The sequence below is a fragment of the Theropithecus gelada genome, chromosome 4 (assembly GCF_003255815.1).
Source record: "Theropithecus gelada isolate Dixy chromosome 4, Tgel_1.0, whole genome shotgun sequence".
In the NCBI taxonomy this organism is placed as follows: domain Eukaryota; kingdom Metazoa; phylum Chordata; class Mammalia; order Primates; family Cercopithecidae; genus Theropithecus; species Theropithecus gelada.
Window position 1 is genome coordinate 20,770,771 of NC_037671.1, and position 22,215 is coordinate 20,792,985.

The 22,215-nt window shown below is 43.7% G+C and overlaps 2 protein-coding genes and 1 long non-coding RNA gene across 5 annotated transcripts in view; 1 reads left to right on the forward strand and 2 right to left on the reverse strand.

Moving 5' to 3' along the window:
* The window catches only part of NUP153 (nucleoporin 153), a 94,013-nt gene extending 84,661 nt beyond the window's left edge, over positions 1-9,352 (reverse strand). For 2 of the 3 annotated variants that reach the window (XM_025381648.1, XM_025381645.1), the window contains exon 1: positions 8,302-9,352. In XM_025381648.1, coding sequence (XP_025237433.1) covers positions 8,302-8,412 — 111 coding nt within the window. In that variant the 5' untranslated portion in view covers positions 8,413-9,352. The remainder of the gene's footprint in view (positions 1-8,301) is intronic. The other variant, XM_025381647.1, reaches the window with a different exon arrangement.
* Positions 8,471-9,352, reverse strand: LOC112622283. Its single transcript, XM_025381650.1, has 2 exons — positions 8,863-9,352; positions 8,471-8,762 (listed from the first exon to the last, which is right to left on the reverse strand). Exons 1-2 carry the CDS (start codon positions 9,335-9,337, stop codon positions 8,479-8,481), a joined length of 759 nt encoding a protein of 252 aa, XP_025237435.1. The 5' UTR covers positions 9,338-9,352; the 3' UTR covers positions 8,471-8,478.
* LOC112622284 lies at positions 9,062-13,350 on the forward strand. The gene is made up of 3 exons (XR_003118969.1): positions 9,062-9,147; positions 9,409-9,629; positions 13,112-13,350. It is a non-coding gene; the product is annotated as an uncharacterized LOC112622284 (long non-coding RNA).
* Positions 13,351-22,215: the final 8,865 nt, after the last annotated feature.

Here is a 22,215-nt window from a genome sequence, read left to right on the forward strand (position 1 = left end):
AATGAGCTGGGCACAGTGGCTCATGCCTGTAATCCCAGCACTTTGGGAGGCTGAGGCGGACAGACCACCTGAGGTCAGGAGTTCAAGACAAGCCTGGCCAACATGGCCAAACCCTGTCTCCACTAAAAAATACAAAAATTAGCCAGGCGTGGTGGCGGGCACCTGTAATCCCAGCTACTTGAGAGACTGAGGGAGGGAGAATTGCTTGAACCCAGGAGGCAGAGGTTGCAGTGAGCCAAGATCACATCACTGCACTCCAGCCAGGGCGTCTGAGTGAGACTCTATCTCAAAAAAAAAAAAAAAAAAGAAAGAAAGAAAGAAAGAAAGAAAGAAAAGGATTAACGAAAGGCAGCTGGGGTGGGGGAAGGCTACTCTACAACACTAACTCAGAACTCATTTGTAATTAAGGACATTCTTATAAACCTTTTCACATGAATAACCAGAGGTATCTTTTCAATATGGCCAACTCCTTGTCATTCCTATATATCCTTCCTTCTTCATATACAAAGCTCTTTTCTTCCTATTAGTTTTCTTGACTTCAGGTCTGTTCAACTCCCTTTTCTTCACATTATCCATAGCAGTATTTAGATTATAAAATCTCCTTTCTCAAATAATTTCACTGGATCTTTAACTATAAATATCAAATACAGTCCATCATCAGTTTTAAGGTTCTGGAATATTATTCTCCCAGGGAGTAGGTTTTTAATTCTTTAGCTAGAAAAATATTTTAAATGGCTAGAGGACTAGGACTGATTGGATAGGGTAAACTTTGCTGCTGAATGGCATAGGCTTATAAAATACAACCAATAATGTCTTAGATTTGGATGTTAAATTCAGATTATTGAAACTAGATTCAGGTCCAGGCACAGTGGCTCACGCCTGTAATCTCAACGCTTTGGAGGCCGAGACGGGGGGACTGCTTCAATCCAGGAGTTGGAGACCAGCCTGGGGAACATGGCGAAACCCTGTCTCTACCGAAAAAATACAAAAATTAGCTGGGAGCCTGAGGCAGGAGAATCACTTGAAGCCCGGCGGCAGAGGGTGCAGTGAGCCAAGATCGTGCCATTGCACTCCAGCTTGGGGAACAGAGTGAGACTGTCTTTAAAAAAAAAAAAAAAAAAAAGAAAAGAAAAGCTCACAGTAGTTAAACTCACTAAAAGTTACCTACAAGATACTATCACACTTTTTCTCATGTAACATGTTTGAAAATTGGGAGTAAGAATTTATTTCTTAAATCACACTATGAAAAAGATAAGCAAACTCAAGCAAACTGAAATATCTATAGTTAGAAAAGGCATCCTATCATCCCGTTTCTGACAGCAAATTGTATGTGGCAGCAAGACTTGAAACCAGGCTTTCCAACACAGAAGAATCTTTTAAAAATATATTGCAACCATGAAGATAAGCTAAATAGCTACAAATAATTTTTTCTTTTTTTTTAAATACAAGATAGCAGGGCCGGGCACGGTGGCTCATGGCTGTAATCCCAGCACCTTGGGAGGCCGCAGTGGGTGGATCACGAGGTCAGGAGATCCAGACCATCCTGACTAACATGATGAAACCCCATCTCTATTAAAAATACAAAATATTAGCTGGGCGTGGTGGTGGGCACCTGTAGTCCCAGCTACTTGGGAAGCTGAGGCAGGAGAATGGCGTGAACCCAGGAGGCAGAGCTTACAGTGAGTGGAGATCGTGCCACTGCACTCCAGCGTGGGAGATGGAGAGAGACTGTCTAAAAAACAAAAAAGAGAAAATACAAGCTAGCCCAGCACTGTGGCTCATGCCCGTAATCCCAACACTTTGGGAGGCGGAGGTTGCAATGAGCCAAGATTGCACCACTGCACTTCAGCCTGGGTGACAGGACGAGACTCCGTCTCAAAAAAAGAAAAAAATACAAGACAATTACAATCTTCGCAATAATACTCTGTGCCTAAGGAAAATGATTTTGGCCAGGCGAGGTGGCTCATGCCTGTAATTCCAGCACTTTGGGAAGCCGAGGAGGGCAGATCACTTGAGGTCAGAAGTTTGAGACCACCATACCAACATGGTGAAACCCCATGTCTACTAAAACTACAAAAACAGCCAGCCGTGGTGGCACACGTCTGTAATCCCAGCTACTCAGGAGGCTGAAGCAGGAGAATCCCTTGAGCCTGGGAGGCGGAGACTGCAGTGAGCCAAGATCACACCACGGCACTCCAGCCTGGGTGACAGAGCTAGATTCTGTCTCAAAAAGAAAAAGAAAACAGTTTTAATTAGTGACATCAGACCACAGTTTTTATTTTATTTCAAACTAAGATACCTGCCTTGTCAGGGATTTCCCAGAAAATGGATACAGCAAGTGGGCTTTTTTGTCACTTATTAGAAAAATTAAGTAATTAATATAATACCACATGAAACCTCTCATCACAAGCAAAAGACCTACTTTGTATTAAACTATTTAATATATGCAACTACTGAATTTAGTCACCTAAAGGAAAAAAACCTCTGATAAGAAGCAGGAAAATTCAGAGCCAATGTGAAGACCCTAAATCAGGAGGCTAATTTCAATAAATAAAACTCTAGTCTCCCAAAAAAAAAAAAAAAAAAAAAAGACCCTAAATCCAACAGTTCTATTTAATTTCAAATCTCAATTGCATATATATAGTAAGGACTCAATTTTAAACAACTCCTTACTTATATACATATGCCAGGTCCTGTTCTAAAAGCTCCACTTGTCCCATTTAACCTCCACAACAATTTTCACTTTACAGATGAATAAATTAACTCGTCCAAGTCCAGGTAGAACAGGGATCCAAACTCAGGTTGACTCCACCACACTACAATTTTTTCCTAACAACTATCCTATCAACTATCCAATCCTATCAATGTTTCCACTTCTATTCCCACTGATTAAGCATCTAGGATAAAGCAAATAAGGACAAAATAAAAGTCAAAAACTTGGTGACTTCTGGAATGATTTAAATATTCAACCTCTAAATATCCCTCCTTTTCAAATCTGAGGACACTCCAGCTATCAGACACCAGGCAGGACATACTTATTTGGGATAAAGTATCACAAAGAAGCTACCAAAACAAATAAAAACTATATTATCATATAAACCATGGTATAGCAAACCATGATCTGTGGGCTGGGCCAAATTTAGACCTTGGCCTTTTTCATACAAGCTAAGAATGATTTTTACATTTGCTAAAGGACTGTTAAAAACAAAACAAAGGACAATTTACCACAGCAGAGCCTAAAACTTTACTATCTGTGTCCCTTTCAGAAAAAGTTTACTGAACCCTGATCTAAGCTACTGATAAAGAGGTTTCCTTCCCCTTTTTAAAAATAGCTAAGCAGTGGCTCATGCCTGTAATCCCAGCACTGTGTGAGGCCAAGGCAGGTGGATCACTTGAGGTCAGGAGTTCAAGACCAGGCTGACCAACATGGAGAAATTCCATCTCTACTAAAAATACAAACTTAGCCGGGCGTGGTGGTGCATGCCTGTAATTCCAGCTACTCAGGAGGCTGAAGCAGGAGAGTTGCTTGAACCCAGGAGGCGGAGGTTACAGTGAGCTGAGATGGTGCCATTGCACTCCAGCCTGGGCAACAAGAGCGAAACACTGTCTCAAAAAAAAAAACAACAAAAAAAAACTAAACTAAATGCGCTGGGCACAGTGGCTCATGCTTGTAATCCCAGCACTTTGAGAGGCGGAGGAGGCCAGATCACGTGGTCAGGAGTTCGAGACCAGCCTGGCCAACTTGGTGAAACCCAGCCTCTACTAAAAATACAAAAAATTAGGCTGGGCACAGTGGCTCACGCCTGTAATCCCAGCACTTTGGGAGTCCAAGGCAGGTGGATCAGGAGGTCAGAAGTTCAAGACCAGCCTGGACATGGTGAAACCCTGTCTCTACTAAAAATACAAAAATTAGCCAGGCATGGTGGCCTGCACCTGTAATCCCAGCTACTCAAGAGCTGAGGCAGGAGAATTGCTTGAACCCGAGAGGCAGAGGTTGCAGTCAGTCAAGATTGCGCCACTGCACTCCAGCCTGGGCAACAGAGCAAGACTCCGTCTGGGGGGGGGTGGGGGAGGTGCTAAATGCAGGAACTGACTTGTAAGACAAACCATATCAAGTAGGATTAAAGGCGGAGTCCCTTAGCTCTAAACCAGAAGATAAATGTCTGAAGCACACTCCCCATACACCCCCACCCCCTCCCCTGGTCAAAAAGGGCAAAAATAAGTGGTTTCCTCTCACCAGGAGGTGGCAGTAAGTTCTGCCAGAGGCAAGGTTCTGGTTTGCCCATGGGCTCAAGTTTTTTGTAGTGGCTACTAAGAAAAGCAAGCAGCTTAACCTCTCCAAAGAGCTGACTTTTTGTGCCTGAGGATCTGAACAAAAAGGAAATGGGAAAGGAAGACAGGAACTAACCACATTCTTTTCAGTAACCTATTCACTCCCAACTAGAAAAATGACACCATTTCTGGCCAGGCAAGGTAGCTCACGCCTGTAATCCCAGCACTTTGGGAGGCCAAGAGACCAGCCTGACCAACATGGAGGAACCCCCATCTGTACAAAACATATAAAATTAGCCGTGTGTGGTGGTGCATGCCTGTAATGCCAGCTACTCGGGAGGCTGAGGCAGGAGAATAGCTTAAACCCGGGAGGCAGAGGTTGCAATGAGCCGAGATTGCGCCATTGCACTCCAGCCCGGGCAACAAATGCAAAACTCCATCTCGAAAAAAGAGAAAAGAAAAGAAAAATGACACCATTTCCTAAATGCATCTGGGCAAAAAGGTAAAGGGGTAAGGGAGAAGGCAAGTAAGAATGATCAGCTTGCATTATTCAGGGATGTTCTTCATATTTGCTTCTACAATTCATAAGAGTTATTTCCCTTATTACCCTTCAGTTATCTGAGCAAGACAATGAATTTGTCTGCACGACTTCATGCAAGATGACATTTTAAAGATCAGAAGTTGGGCCGAGCACAGTGGCTCATGCCTGTAATACCAGCACTTTTGGGAAGCTAAGGTGGGCAGATCACCTGAGGTCAGGAGTTTGAGACCAGCTTCACCAACATGGCGAAAACCGGTCTCTAAAAATACAAAAATTAGCCAGGTGTGGTGGCGCATGCCTGTAATCCCAACTACTTGGGAGGCTGAGGCAGGAGAATGGCGTGAACTCAGGAGGCGGAGGTTGCAGTGAGCCAAGATCGCACCACTGCACTCCAGCCTGGGCCACACAACGAGACTCTATCTCAAAAAAAAAAAAATCAGAGGGCCGGGCGCGGTGGCTCAAGCCTGTAATCCCAGCACTTTGGGAGGCCGAGGCGGGCGGATCACGAGGTCAGGAGATCGAGACCATCCTGGCTAACATGGTGAAACCCCGTCTCTACTAAAAATACAAAAAACTAGCCGGGCGTGGTGGCGGGCGCCTGTAGTCCCAGCTACTCGGAGGCTGAGGCAGGAGAATGGCCTGAACCTGGGAGGCGGAGCTTGCAGTGAGCCGAGATCGCGCCACTGCACTCCAGCCTGGGTGACACAGCGCGAGACTCCGTCTCAAAAAAAAAAAAAAAAAAAAATCAGAGCTTAAGAGGGAAAGTGGTAAACTTATAGCATTTCCCAGGAGAGCTAAATCCAGAAGTCAAAACAGGAAATTACAAGTCAAATGAACACATGCAGAAGTCACAGGTACTGGGTGACCGTACTAGCAAGTTGCCCTGACAGGCACTGGCAAACATCCATCAAGTAAGAGCACCAGACCTCTCACTGTTTCTTACTTCAGCTTTCCGCTATACTACCAAAAGCTTAATTTTTGCTCAGAAACCCTTGGACACTTAATCAAATAACATGAGTATAAAACATGCCATGTCATGAAGCTTGCTTCATGATGACTCAGCAGCTGCTGCAAAACATCCAGTTCACAGTCTAGGATAGTAGACAGCAAGTGAGTAGACCCTATGTTCACCAAAGTCTCAATAAGGACTAAAGAAAGCCCTTATTTTTAAGATTAAAAAAAAAAAAAAAAATAGAGTATTCTTTTGAATGTACCTGAATACTTTTCTTGGGTAGTGGTAGTTTCTGCCAATATTAAAGAGCACCTACAGTGTTGATCAAGAAACCCCTAAATACCTTTAATTCCCAATTCAAAAGCTAAAATATGTTTTCTTTTTTAATTAAATAGCCAGAGCAAGAAGCAAAAGTATTTCAGATAAGGGGCAATGATAAACTATCAAGATTTAAAACAAAACTACACAGCCTGAAGCCATATCAACTCTAAGACACCTTGGATCATAGGTATTATGCTGTTAAGGCATCGTCTCCCCAAAATTAGATTTTTATTTTATCTAAGTACATTTCAAAATAAGCTGTGATAACTTCAGACATTTGGAAAATATTAATTCCCTTCTAACCTCTATCCAGACCATCCAATGACCTATATTTAAAACACGTCATTTTTCTATACATGTCATACAAGAAAATCTAAGCACTCAAAGGCATTCATAGGAGAAAAGAAAGCATAAATGTCTAACTTCCATTCTATAGAAGGATTAGGTTAAATGGCCAGGCTTGTGACCTGAATTCTAATCTTAAATCTGCTTGCAAATACCCCTGTTCTTCACAAATTTGAAAACTAAGTACTTTACATATATATCTCGGGGAAAACTGGTGGAAGTAGTAACAATGCCAAACCTAACCATCAGTAGAGAACGACTTAAAATACCTGAGCCACGATTTTCACTACTCAAACATTTCCCTCAAAATAAAAAACATTTAAGAAAACTTAAAAAAAAAAGTCCTCAAATCTTTACCTTCCCCCCCGCCCCGCCCCGCCCCGCCCCAGACGGAGTCTGGCTCTGTCGCCCAGGCTGGAGTGCAGTGGCGCGATCTCGGCTCACTGCAAGCTCCGCCTCCAGGGTTCACGCTATTCTCCTGCCTCAGCCCTCCCGAGTAGCTGGGACTACAGGCGCCCGCCACCACGCCCGGCTAATTTTTTTACATTTTTAGTACAGACGGGGTTTCACCGTGTTAGCCAGGATAGTCTCCATCTCCTGACCTCGTGATCCCCCCGCCTCGGCCTCCTTAAGTGCTGGGATTGCAGGCGTGAGCCAAGGCGCCCGACCCATATCTTTACTTTTACAAATCTGTTGATAATGACACAATTTAACAACATCAACCATGTGAAAGTGTGTAATATTTATTAGCATCCAGAATAAAGTAATCTAGGAAGTCTACCTTTAACAGTAGGCAACAAGTTATCAGATCCTTTTGCTACACTTTTGTTTTTCAACAAATTTAAAACACACACTTCCCACCTCAGTATCATTGATAAGTTTTTAAATGGCTTTATTAAAATAAGTTAACATTTTCCTATTCAATCCTTCTAACAACCAATTATTTTAAAAATGGAATTTTCTCAGAATCAACTACCTCATTTACAATTAGGATAATCTTTTTTTATAAACATCCACGAATTCATACACTGGCTAACTATAAGATCACCAACATTCCTGGAGCGTCTAAAGTAACTAAACTTCTAGAATACGCCTCATAATATTAAAATATTTTGTGTATGAGATCAGAGCTGGAGTCCCGGTCAACTGTGGAGAATGGCCAATTCCAGCCTCCAAAATAAAAGCGGGGGTGGGGGGGGGGGAGTCGCGCAGCAGAGAAAAGACGTAAGGGTGGAGAGGGACTTTCAAAATGCCCCAGTGCCACGGTTAACTATAACCCGGTTAAGAAAACCGAAGCCAATGCTCTCAAGACGAGGAGGAACACCGGCAGGGGAAACCGAGAATTAATTCATAGGCTGAGACTAAGTTATTCCACTTTCCATGTAACAGCGCCCCCCACAACTCCCCGTCTGCCCCAGAGTTAAGATTCCTCGGGGCAGCCCCCTCCCCACACACACTAAAGGAAGGACACCAGAAAACAACAAGGGCAATCAACCACAACTTTTCCTTTCTCCCTCGAGAGGACGTGAGTAATACCCTCAAACTCCAAATCCCCGCCAAAAAAGAAAGAAACGCGCGCATCCTGGGCCTACAATTTCTTTTCCCGCCCAGAGCCTGCCTGGGAAAGCCCCTGACCCAGAGGGTTGGGGGAAAGGCGGCCCAAACCACACGTGTGCGCCGCAAGGCTGCGCCTGTCTCAGCCCACTTCCCGTCGCCACCCCCAACGGCCTGAGCTCCCCCGGAGCCTCACTCGGGCCTATCCTCAGGCCCTCCCGTCTGCTCCACGTGGGGCGCCGGGGCCTCGAACCGCCCGTCCCCTCCAGCCGAGTTTCCCCACCCGCCAGGCCACCGCGAAGTCGGGGTCCCATACCTGATGCTGTTGTCGCCCCTGCTGGTAAGGCTTAATTGGCCCCTGGTGGCAACGCCGCGTCCGGATCTTGCCGCCACCGCCCCCTCCGACTCCTCCGGCTCCCGAGGCCATGGCGGAGCCTCCGCCGCTTCCCGCTCCGGGGCGGGTAAGGGGGCGGGAGAGGCAGAGGCGGAGGCCTTAGAGCGCCCCCCCCGCCGCCCGGCCCCGGCCCAAAAGTCCGCCCGAGCTGTCCACACAGTGGGCACAAGCACCCCAGGAACCGCGAGGTTGCGAGCAGGAGCGGAGAGAGGGTGAGTGCTGGCAGCGGGGAAGGGGGTGGCGGCCGCAGAGGCCGAGGAGGCTCCGGTCCCGCCGCCTCTGCGGACCCCCGCCTCTGTGTATGTCACGGTCTCTATGGAGATCTCCCGCAGAGGACAGCACGAACAGCTCCCGGCGGTGCTGAGGCCTAACTCGACCGCCGACTGGTGGGGATTCTTCCGTCGCCCTAGCCGTAGCTGCCGCAGTTGAAGCCGCTGGCGCCGCCCGCCTACCCCTCCCCTGTGCGCACAGCGCCCGCCCCGCCGTCGTCGTCGTCCCTGCAGCCTCCGCCGCCGTTGCGCCTATTACCGCGGCTAAGGCGGCTGCCGCGGTCGCGAGCCAGAATGTCGTCACTCACAGGCGCCCGACGCATTTGCATCATCATGCTACGACGAGCTGATAGGCAAAGAGGAAGGACTGATGGAGTCCACGCTCTCGGCCGCGCGGCACGCTGGGAAACGTAGTTCAACAACGGAACGCGGAATCTCGGAAAGGGAGAGGGACGGGGAAGGAGATCCCCGGAGCGCCGCAGAGGCACAAAGCCAAGGGGTACTTTTGCCGTTCTTGGCTGTAAATTAGACTCTGAAAAGGCACTTAACATAAAAACAGTAACTTCTTCCCACTCTCCTTCTCCCTGTCGGTTGGTTAAGTGGGCAGGAAGTAAGCAGATAGTAAAATCAAAGACAAGAGCTAATGATTTAAGGAGGAAAAAAATCTGTGGTTGAAAAACAATGTCCATGATCCTTAGAATTAGAAAATATATACGACTTCATTAATGTTTATTTAAACATATAAAGGCTTTGTTGCCAGACACACGGGGCTGGAATTCTGGTTCCGCTACCCAACCTATTTGACCTTGGATGAATCAAAACCGTCTGAGCCTTAGCTTCCTCCTCCATAAAATGGGAGTTTTATAAAGCTGTTGTGAGAGGCAGACGTGATCATCTATGGAGAGCATGTATATTTACTAATAGGCGAAAAATGCAATGAATGATTACAATTTTAACCCATACAGTCAGCTAACATTAGAGGTAAGTGATAGATACATCCTTACTAATAAAAGTATACCGTATTTGCTCCAAATAGAAGGCATTGTATTTAGGAAACTGAGTAAGTGAACTAGACTCAAAGACTGAATCCACAAAATATATATTCTAGGAGTTGACGATTAGAAAGGTCTTGGTGATCACATAGTCCAACCCTCTCATTCAACCAACCAGACAAGAGGTCCAGAGAAATTTAGGTGGCACAATCAGTGACACTGAGATGGGTAATCAAAGCCAGGACTATAACCCAACTTTTCTGTAAGAGTTAAAGACAAATAGCCAAATGATTAGGGAGGAAAAATCTATTGTGAAAAATCTTAGACTTACTGTAAAGCTTTTTTTTTTGTTTCTTTCTTTCTTTCTTTCTTTCTTTTTGAGAGACAGTCTTGCCCTGTAGCCCAGGCTGGAATGCGGTGGCGCAACCTTGGCTCACTGCAACCTCTGCCTCCCAGGTTCAAGTGATTCTCCTGCCTGGGCTACCTAAACAGCTGGGACTACAGGTGTGCACCACCACGCCCAGCTAATTTGTGTATTTTTAGTAGAGATGGGGTTTCGCCATGTTGGCCAGGCTGGTCTCGAACTGCTGACCTCAAGTGATCCACCCACCTTGGCCTCCCAAAGTGCTGGGATTACCGGTGTGAGCCACCACTCCCAGTCAATTTACTGTAAATCTGCCACTTACTAGCTGTGTAACCTTTGGGAAGTTACTGATCCTGCTTCTTTCTTTCTTTCTTTTTTTTTTTTTTTTTGAGATGGAGTTTTTTTCTCTTGTTTTGCCCAGGCTGGAGTGCAATGGTGCAATCTCGGCAACCTCCACCTCCCAGGTTCAAGCGATTCTCCTGCCTCAGCCTCCCAAGTAGCTGGGATTACAGGCATGTGCCACCACGCCCGGCTAATTTTGTATTTTTACTAGAGACAGGGTTTCTCCATGTTGGTCAAGTTGGTCTCAAACTCCTAATCTCAGGTGATCCGCCCGCGGCCTCCCATAGTGCTGGGATTACAGGCGTGAGCCACCGCCCCGGCCCACTGATCCTGTTTCTAAGCTTCGTTTTTTTCACCTGCAAATAGAGTGAATATTGACCTCACAGGGCAGTGGTCTGGTGAAAGGATGAATGTATATCTAGTTCATAATAACTGCTTAGATAGAAAGCATCCAATGTCAACCATGAATCAGATATAAATAATTAGTTCCAAGACATTTATACTGTCTCCAAAATCAAACTGCACAATTCAGGTTCACGGTTTAAATCATACAAGTGAAATTGTAAAGCCAATCTTCTAGTACCTTTGAACTTGTACCTTTCAGTGCCTAAAGAAACTATGCTATACCAAGCATAGGTGTACACATCAATGGCTTTCAGTGGCACCTCTGACCATAACCATCAAAATCAAGACAAGTTGCCAAATATGATAAACAAAATTAATCTATTTTCTCTTCCACTCTCCCATCCTAGCTTCATGCCTCCTTCCACCACTAACTTCCCACTAAACTCTCCAAGTATGTCCCCTCTTCCTCCTGAAGCACTTCGTCTTTCTTAAAGACAATTGTTTCCCTCAAGTGCTACCTTCCTCCTATGCAGAAATCCTACTCTTCCACAAATCCATAGCTAGATACTTGATAGCCAAGTAAAGTAATTCACAATAAGTTAACTCATAGGGAAGATCTGTACCTGAATCTTTAATTGGGTTATATGTAGAGGAGATTAAACTGTAGCCACATCCCATCTGCCCTCTTCACTCTATCAGACTCAGGAGTTCCCACCACAGAACAGAGGACTGACTGGAATCAAAGCTCACCCCTTTCTTAGAGGCCATTCTTTGATGTGCCGGACACCCTTCACAGCCAATTTTTGAAACGAAGAGAGACGCGAAAGAATTGGGCCAAATGTAGACAATGCTTCAGAAATAGAAGATTGGTAGAACTTGAGGAAATATGGGAAAATCCACATTCCTTTTACCCATGCTCTCAACTTTTTACCCATTTCCACAATTCTTTTATTTCTTGGAAGTAAAACAGGATTTGAGAGAACTATAATATATTAATCTCACGTTCATGTGATTGAATCATTGGAAGTCATGCCAGGCTTGAGAGCAAAGAAGGAATAAGAGACAGGAGGAAATCTGCATTCAACATGGGCCTAGTTTTTTCAGCCAAAACAAATGGCACATTGGGAGACACTGCAATTCATGAAAAGCTTGTTGCCACAATAGTCCTTCTCGAAACTTCTTTATTTTTTCCCCATATAATATAGTAAAAAGTGGCCGTGCATAGGCTGGGCGCGGTGGCTCATGCCTATAAACCCAGCACTTTGGGAGGCCGAGGCGGGTGGATCACGAAGTCAGGAGATCGAGACCATCCTAGCTGACACAGTGCAACCCCGTCTCTACTAAAAATGCAAAAAATTAGCCAGGCATGGCGGCGGGTGCCTATAGTCCTAGCTACTCGGGAGGCTGAGGCAGGAGAATGGCATGAACCCGGGAGGCGGAGCTTGCAGTGAGCTGAGATCGTGCCACTGCACTCCAGCCTGGGTGACAGAGCAAGACTCTGCCTCAAAAAAAAAAAAAAAAGAAAAACAAAAACCGGGGCCGTGCACAGTGACTCACAACTGTAATCCCAGCACTCTGTGAGGCCAAGGCGGGTAGATCACTGGAGGTCAGGAGTTCGAAACCAGCCTGGCCAACATGGTGAAACCCGTCTCTACTTAAAAAAAAAAAAAATTAGCTGTGTGTAGTGGTGCTCACCCATAGTCCAAGGTACTCAGGAGGCGAAGGCAGGAGAGTCGCTTGAACCATGGAGGTGGATGTTACAGTGAGCTGAGATCATGCCACTGCACTCTAGCCTGGGTCACAGAGTGAGACTCCCTATCAAAAAAATTTAAAAACTAAAACAAGACAAACAAATATATATATATATGTAACCAGCTGCCAGTTATAAATTAGCAAATAGGCTGCTGACCTATCTCTAATAGATAAGGAGTATCCACTAATTAAAAATGAAATACAATTTAGTCTAAGCCCAACCTAGATTGAAAAAGAGCTATCATACATTCTTCAGAAGGTAATAATACAATTCTGGCCAAAGGAATGTTTAAAGATGACAAGTACAAGAAGTTAGGAAGTTTTATGTAGTTATTTCACTCTACCAAAACAAAATGTATCTGCTATGATGTCTATTAAAACAAATTATCACAGTCATGCACAGCATAACAATGTTTCAATCAACAGTGGGCCCAATATACAATGGTGGTCCTGTAAGGAGCTGAAAAATTCCTGTTGCCTATTGATACTGTCTTTGTCCTAAGGTCTTATTGCAACACATTACTCACATGTTTGTGGTGATGCTGGTATAAACAAACCTACTGTGTTGCCATTTGTGTAAAAGTGGAGCACATACAATTATGTACAGTACAGAATACTTCATAATGAAAAGTGGCTATTACTGGTTTATGTATTTTTTTTTTAAACAGGCACTGCTTGCAATTTCCTGTTGATACTATACTTTATTATTTTTAAGTATATTCCTGGTCAGGCATGTGGCTCACACCTGTAATCCCAGCACTTTGGGAGGCCAAGGCAGAAGGATCACTTGAGGCCAGGAGACTGAAACCAGCCTGGGTAACATAACGAGACCCCTTCTCTACAAAGAAATGAAAAAATTGGTTGGGCATAGTGGTGTGCACCTGTAGTCCCAGCTACTGGGGAGGCTGAGGCAGGAGGATCACTTGAGCCCAGGAGTCTAAAGGCTGCAGTGAGCTATGATCTTACCACTGCAGTCCAGCCTGGCTAACAGAGTGAGACCCCATCTCTAAAGAAAAAAAATAAAGAAAATGAAGCTATTGGGTTTATTTATTTATTTGTTCCCTGTTTGCTTGTACTTTAGGGAAAGAAGAGCCACACAATGGGAAGATATTTAAAGATGTAAATCATTATATTCCCATTAACTTACTGTGTTCTCTCTCTTTTAGGAATAAACACTTAAGACTAAATTAATTAACTAATATGAGCAAATTTTGATTAACTACATATATCACTTGATTCCAACATGCCATATATTTCCTCTTCCTGACTACATGTATCAGTGTATACTAGGCTTTGGTATATATGTGTTTATGTACATTACGTTATAGTTTAAGGCATATTTTAAATTCAATCTTGAATGGAAATTCAGTTTTATTGGATGAAATAATAACCAAATGTAGGAAGGCAATCCCATCCTAACATTTAAGACAGTTAATGAATCAACTGAGATTAATTCATTAAAACACAAATATTTATTGAGATATTTAAGTGTTGGTTTCTAGTCTTGGCATTTAGTATGTCAGTATACAAAACTGTAAAACAATCTCTGTCTCATAGTATGCTACACTTTACCATTTACTGAGTTATACTAAAGTTTGCTATCTTATAATCTATTAATCATTAGCACTTATCACTGATAATTCACCTTAAAAATGCTACACTCAGGCTGGGCGCGGTAGCTCACGCCTGTAATCCAACAGTTTGGGAGGCCAAGGCGGTTAGATCACGCAAGGTCAGGAGTTTGAGACCAGCCTGGTCAACATGGTGAAACCCCGTCTCTACTAAAAAAATACAAAAATTAGCCAGGTGTGGTGGCACATCCCTGTAATCCCAGGTACTTGGGAGGCTGAGACAGGAGAATCGCTTGAACTTGGGAGGCAGAGGTTGTGGTGAGCCGATATCACGTCACGGCATTCCAGTCTGGGCAACTAAGTGAGACTCTGTCTCAACAACAACAACAAAAAAACTACACTGTAAATTCTAAACACATGCTGTTGAATCTATCTCATACAAGAAATCAAGGCCAGGCAGGTGGCTCATGCCTTTAATCTCAACACTTTGGGAGGCCGAGGCGGGCAGATCATGAGGTCAGGAGATGGAAACCATCCTGGCTAACACGGTGAAACCCCGTCTCTATTAAAAATACAAAAAATTAGCTGGGCATGGTGGCAGGCACCTGTAGTCCCAGCTACTCGGGAGGCTGAGGCAGGAGAATGGTGTGAACCCAGGAGGCAGAGCTTTCAGTGAGCCGAAATTGTGCCACTGCACTCCAGCCTAGGCAACACAGTGAGACTCCATTTCAAAAAAAAAAAAAAAAAAAAGAAATCAATTGGTTTAGTTTCGTTTATTAATATAATTCATCAGTTACATTACAAAATTGAACTTATTAAGGTTGCAGTCTGTAAAACTAAAACATTTGCAAACCTTAGTTTGCTAACACTAAGCTTCTTTCTTTTTAAAAAGCATTTGTAGAGAATGCTCGAGTTTATCAGACCCTAACTTATTAAGGCATTTCTTTTCAGAAGCATGCAAACCAGTTCACATGCAAACAACCCTAACATATACATCACCCCACCACCACCAGACAAGCATGAACTACCCAGTTTAAACAAACAGTGACTTTTGGCCTCTTGCTGCTACTCTCTGACCGGCAAGCACCAGCAGCAGCCCCTGGGAGCTTGTTAGACTAAAGCAGCTCTGCCCATCCCAGGCCAACACAATCAGAATCTACATGTTAACAAGATCACCAGGTGAACTGTATTACATTCTAGGAGAATTGTTTCAAAACTTAACCATGCCACCAGAAGTTATTGATCTGAAGTTAGATTAACTTTGAAGGCAAGATAATGAGGTACCTGAAGTTCCCATAAAGAGCAGGCTTAGGAATTTCTGTTCCTTACTAATCTACAACAATCAACAATTTTAAGAATTGATGAACCAACAGCTTATACGCACGTAGATTTTTTTTCCTCTTATTTATCATTCTGTACCTTTCTCCTTTACCACAAAGTGAGCATAAATGAAATGAACCATTTTTTAATTATTATTTTCATTAACTTTTTTTTCCCAAGGAAAAAGGCAATCTAGCAGAAGTTATTAACATCTGAAATGTTAAGGGTCTAAAACTGAGCATTAGTTATGAAATATACTTAAGCATGGATATTTCAAGAACCCCTTGCTCATTCCCATGTATCCTTTTCTTATACAAATTTTCTTTTAGTCACTGCTGGTTGTTTGGTTGGTTGTAAAAAGAAAAAAAGAAAAGAAAAATTTTATTTTAGAATTAATTCATGAAAAACAAAAACATGGATGTAAAGTAAACCCTAATCCAAGAAGCTATGAGCAGAGATAAATTTCTAAAAGAGATACCAGGCTACTTTCTTAGAATTACGATGACTTTTCTCTTTCTGTTGTAGTCACAAAATTATTTTTTATTTTATTTTTTTTTTTTTTATTTTTATTTTTTTTTTTTTTAGAGACGGGGTTTCACTGTGTTAGCCAGGATGGTCTCGATCTCCTGACCTCGTGATCCGCCCGTCTCGGCCTCCCAAAGTGCTGGGATTACAGGCTTGAGCCACCGCGCCCGGCCTGCAAAATTATTTTTAAGGTAGAAAAGCAAGCAGGCACTCTAGGAGGGAATATTCTTGGACTCGGATTAGCATCTAATATCTGGAATACACTAATTTTTCTAAACTGTAAAGGCAGGAATGGTAGCAGCTTTCTACTTGACAAATCATAAAAACAATTAGATTACCTACCTCTAGTAGCTTGACCTCTTAAATAGCTGCTATGAAGCTAAGACAATAATTGGACACAGTGTTTTCTCCAAACATTACTTCTGGAAAAGTTCAATTTGATAACAATAATGGATATGTTAGTCTAAAAGTTTCCAGAAGTGAGTCATCAATAGTATTCTTTCCACAACATGCCTATTGTTCTTAACTCCTGCAATAGAGAAGGCCTAAAAAGCTGTGCAATACAAAAGGTGAAAAATCATATTTAAAAGACTCACATACATCACCCCTTGTATAGGCCAAATAGAAGCATGTTTGCTCATGTGAACAGTTAAACGTCAAAGCAAGATAATGAGGTAACTGAAGTTCCTGTAAAGAGCAGGCTTAGGAATTTCTGTTCCTTACTAATCTACACCAACCAACAATTTAAGTAAGAACTGATGAGCCAACAGCTTATTGATCATGTAGATTTTTTTCCTCTTATTTACCATTCAGTAACTTTCACTTTTACCACAAAGTGAGGAGAAATGAAATGAACTATTTTTAACTGTTATTTTCATTAGCTTCTATTTCCAAAGGAAGCCAGGCTACTAGCTGAATTAAAAATTGGATTTAGCACATTCTTATTCTGTATCATCACAGGTAGCAGAGTTGATTGAACAGGGCAATTACACAAGCATAATGGTTAGTTAAGATGATTTTAAGCCAATGCCTATAATCCATGGCCAGTGGCCTCAACGTAGCTTACCTTGTTTGAATCCATTATAACGACAGTAGGATATCATGAGCTACCAAAAATAGACTTCTTTAAAACCAAAAAAAAAAAAAAAAAAAACAACCAATAAAAAGAACTCTTCAAATATTCTCCAAAGCAAAGATGAGTGAGGTTGTATCATTCTACATTCAGTATTAAAAAGGCAGTGTCACCAAACAAATTGAAGGCAACTTTGCAGACGTTGAGCAAAACCTACTTAACCACCCCCAACTCTCCCCCTCTCCCCATGAAGGTGTAGCTTCCACTGTGTACCCACACAATGTGTAGAATAAAAGCATCAAAGCAGACCATAGGTCTCCAAAGAGGCCACAACCAAGGAACAAAGAGCATCTACTAGCCGCAGTTAAACCCAAGCCATAACTTCAATGCTTTCAATTAGTAACAGTTACATTTTCTTTTTCACTTGTTTGGTCATAAAATCTTGCCCCTGCAATGAGTCAGCAGTGACTCATAAGCACTTCCTACAAGAAGCACCTGCTTTTAGGCCCATCCCTTCCAGCTGAAGTGCTGAGACCCAGGATTGATTTTAGCTTCATCCTTGCTGATGCTTGAGTTTAATCACTTGTCTCGCTCACACTGGATATCCATGTTGGCTGGCACTTACTCTGCAAAGTAGTGGTCTGCTGCTGTGCAGTGAGAAGGCACATCCACAAAGGGGCACCAGGAGTAGACAATTGGGAAGCAAATGCCATTTTTCTCTCTTCACTCTTGTCCACTATAGCTCTGCCTCTTCGACTCCTCATCATAAGGGCCCAGCCTTTACAACTATGCCTCCTCCCATACCGGCAGAGTCTCCTCTCAAGGTTTGGTTTTGGTTTACAAACAAAGAGGAGCTGACTTTTCCCCGCATCACTAACTTTAGAACAGGGTCCTTTGAAAAGTTTCCAAAACTGAGGTCGGGAGTTCAAGACCAGCCTGACCAACATGGAGAAACCCCGTATCTACTAAAAATACCAAATTAGCCGGGTATGGTGGCACATGCCTGTAATCTCAGCTACTCAGGAGGCTGAGGCAGGAGAATTGCTTGAACCCAGGAGGCAGATGTTGTGGTGAGCCGAGATCATACCACTGCACTCCAGCCTGGGAAAAAGAGCAAAACTGTCTCAAAAAAAAAAAAAAAAAAAAAAAAAAAAAAAAAAAAAAATCCAAAACAGATGGAGGGGAAAAAAATGCAACAGTTCTGAGAAGCTTTCTGCCTTAATTCATTCCTTCCCTCCCTCCCTCCCTCCCTCCTTTCTTCCTTCCTTCCTTCCTTCCTTTTAGATCGTGTCTTGCTCTGTTGCCCAGGCTAAAGTGCAGTGGCGAGATCTCCACTCATTGCAACCTCTGCCTCCAAAGTTCAAGCCATTCTCCTGCCTCAGCCTCCCAAGTAGCTGGGACTATAGGCACCTGCCACCGAACCCGGCTAATTTTTATATTTTTTAGTAGAAACTGGGATATCCTAATTTTAAGTTAAAGAAAAGAACAAGAAAAGTGCAGTGGTTAGTTTTACATCAGATCCAAACAAAACAGGTCAGATCACTTGTTTAAATTTCTCCAGCAATTTTTCACTGAAAACTTCCTATATATGGAAGGAATATAGAAAAAGGAAAGTGGAAATGTTTAAGGAGTGATGTCAGACAGAAGAGAGGGAGGCTGAGATGAGCAAGGAGGGAGGGCAGATTTTAAATTCTGGCAAATTATCACTAATAGACATGTCTGAAAATGCCATCAAAAATTCTGCTAGGTTTACGGCCAACCTGAACTCACCCTTGGTGTATTTTCCCTCCATAAGGCAGTCTTTTGGGTGTAGATTGGCTTCTTGTTGACCAAAATCCAAAAGCTGTAAAAAAACGAATGAAGGATGAGTGATACCTTGCAGAAATGGTGTTACCGAAGCCCAGAGTGTCACTGGTGTCGTAAATAATGAAGAACTAATAAATAATACATGGGAAAGAAAAGACCCTTGTCATTGTCACTTCATGTTTTCCTCACATTTTGTATCCATAAGGCCAGGCACAAATTGAATGAATATTTATTGAAAGGATGAATGGATATTTATAGGAGGTTTCACAATTCCTTATTTCCCTCAACAACTTTCATGTTATGCAAATGTTTTCTGTGTTTGAAAAAAAAATACTTCAAAATGTAACTTGTTAAAACAATCTTTTATTGCTAGAACACGAAATCTCCCTTTCGCTTTTAAACATAATTTACCTGAGACCATGTACTATTTGCAGTATCAGAGGTAAACAGAAAAATCACTTTTAGGGACTCAGATCAAGATGGTGCTTTCTCTGAGGGATTATGCCAAAATAGGAATGTGACCTGAAGGGAGAAGGATGTACACTTTTAAAACAGACCTTTGGCTGGACGCGGTGGCTCACACCTGTAATCCAGCACTTTCGGAGGCTGAGGTGGGCGGATCACGAGGTCAAGAGATCGAGACCATCCTGGCCAACATGGTGAAAACCCGTCTCTACTAAAAATACAAAAATTAGCTGGGCGTGGTGGCACGTGCCTGTAGTCCCAGCTACTTGGGAGGCTGAGGCAGGAAAATCGCTTGAACCTGAGAGGCGGAGGTTGCCATGAGCCAAGATCACACCATTGCACTCCAGCCTGGTGACAGAGTGAGACTCTGTCTCAAAAAAAAACAGGCACTTTAGAAGGCTGAGGTGGGAAGATTACATGAGGCCAGGAGTTTTAGACCAGACTGGGCAATGGTGCAAGACCCCCATCTCTCCAAAACCAGTTTTTAAATAGCCAGGTGTGTTGGCATGCACCTGTCATACTACTACTCAGGAGGCTGAGGAGGGAGGATCACTAGTTTGAGGCTGCAGTGAGCTATGATCGTGCCACTGCACTCCTGCCTGGGTGACAGAGTGAGACCCTGTCTCTAATAAATACATACACACAGAATGACAGACTTTCGGGAATAGCATTCAACAATTATACAAGGCCAGGTGTTCTGCAGATGGAAAAGTGATAATGGGATGTGTCCTGCCATTTAGGGACAAGTGGAAGTGGTCACACTTTTTTTTTTTTTTTTGGGATGGAGTCTTGCTCTTGTCACCCAGGCTGGAGTGCAGTGGTGCGATCTCGGCTCACTGCAGTCTCCACCTCCCGGGTTCAAGCGATTCTCCTGCCTCAGCCTCCCGAGTAGCTGGGATTACAGGTGCCCACCATCATGCCTGGCTGATTTTTGTACTTTTAATAGAGATGGGGTTTCGCCATGTTGCCAGGCTGGTCTCCAACACCTGACCTCAGGTAATCTGCCTGCCTCGGGCTCCCAAAATGCTAGGATTGCAGGCGTAAGCCACCACACCCAGTCAGAAGTGTTCGTACTTATAAGTATTTTGAGTAAATACGTATGCAGATAAATTTCCTTTTGGAAATATTTGTTGCATAGGATTTTAAACGATTTGCAGAATAAAAGCTTCAGATTAGCTGTGGTGGTTTCCCCTCCTCAACTTGGTGGGCTTGGAGTCAGGACTCTCAATTAAGTTTGAATTTCAAATGAACAATGAATAATTTTTTGTATAAGTATGTCCTCAATATTGCAAATATTGCATGAAGCAATTAATTTGCTAAACCTGGCAATGCTACTTCTTTGCCCTATTTCAAAATGTCTTAAATTAGGTTTTGTTTTTTTTTTTTTTTTTAAGAGATGGAGTCTCATCTGCTGCCCAGGCTGGAGTGCAGTGGTGCGATCTCGGATCTTGGCTCACTGCAACCTCTGCTCTCTGGTTTCAAGCAATTCTTCTGCCTCAGCCTCCCTAGTAGCTGGGATTACAGGTGTGCACCACGACACCTGGCTAATTTTTTTTTTTTTTTGAGACGGAGTCTCACACTGTTGCCCAGGCTGGAGTGCAGTGGCGCCATCTCTGCTCACTGCAAGTTCCGCCTCCTGGCTTCACACCATTCTCCTGCCTCAGCCTCCCGAGTAGCTGGGACTACAGGCGCCCACCACCACGCTTGGCTCATTTTTTGTATTTTTAGTAGAGATGGGGTTTCACCGAGTTAGCCAGGGTGGTCTCGATCTCATGACCTTGTGATCTGCCCGCCTCGGCCTCCCAAAGTGCTGGGATTACAGGCTTGAGCCACCGCGCCTGGTCCAATTTTTTTTTTTTTTTTTTTTTTTTTTTTTTTTTTTTGTAGATATGGGGTTCTTGGCCAGGCTGGTCTTGAACTCCTGACCTCAAGTGATCTGCTCACCTCAGACTCCCAAAGTGCTGGGATTATAGGCTTGAGCCACCATGCCTGGCCTTAAATTAGAATTAGCAAGTAGTTGTGTACACTGGAGTGACTTACACATGCTCTTTAGCTTGGAGTTACTGGAATTGTAAGAAACTGAACCACAAGCACATCGCTTCTTCCAGCCCCACCCCATCAAGCTGTTAAATGGTTTGTCAAGGGATGTCACTCTTATTCATTGTATTAGCTTCCAGTGGAGCAAACATAAATCTTATGTCCACAACTTACGTGGTATGCCATAAATGTAAATTGATATTCTTTTTTTTTTTTTTTCTGGCGACAGGGCCTTCCAGACTGGAGCGCAATGGTGCAATCTCAGCTCACTGCAACCCCGCCTGCCAGGCTCAATCGGTCCTCCCACCTCAGCCTCCCAAGTAGCTGGGACTACAGACACTCACCACAATGCCCAGCTAATTTTGCATTTTTGTAGAGACAGGGTTTTGCCATGTTGCCTAGGCTGGAATTGATATTTTTAACTCAACAAAATTTCGTTTCAAAACCCCATTATTATTATTATTATTATTATTATTATTATTGAGACAGAGTCTCACTCTGTCGCCCAGGCTAGAGTGCAGTGGTGTGATCTCGACTCACTGCAACCTCCACCTGCCAGGTTCAAGCGATTCTCCTGCCTCAGCCTCCCCAGTAGCTGGGATTACAGGCGCCCACCACCACGCCCGGCTAATTTTTTGTATTTTTGTAGAGACGGGGTTTCACCATGTTAGCCAGGATTGTCTCGATCTCCTGACCTCGTGATCCACCTGCCCTGGCCTCCCAAAGTGTTGGGATTACAGGCATGAGCCACCGTACCTAGCCTAAAACCCCACTGTTTTTAAGAATTGGCAGAACATAACCTCAGTCAAGTCAAGGCTCGCTGTCCCTGTCTCTTTTCCCAGAATTGTTCCCAGAGCTCACATAGTGCTGTGAGTGTGTGTGGCGGGTGGGGCCGGGGATTGGGGGTGCGGGGGAGCTTCCGTTCTTTGATGTCCTCTGTCTGTGCAAATTATTACTGAGCCCCTCTCATTCCTGT

Coding starts and splice junctions, on each gene's coding strand:
- LOC112622283 (XM_025381650.1), bottom strand. CDS start 9,337: ATGGACATTGTTTTTCAACCACAGATTTTTTTCCTCCTTAAATCATTA. Junction 8,763..8,862: donor CTGCAGGGACGACGACGACG/GCGGGGCGGGCG, acceptor AATCCCCACCAG/TCGGCGGTCGAGTTAGGCCT.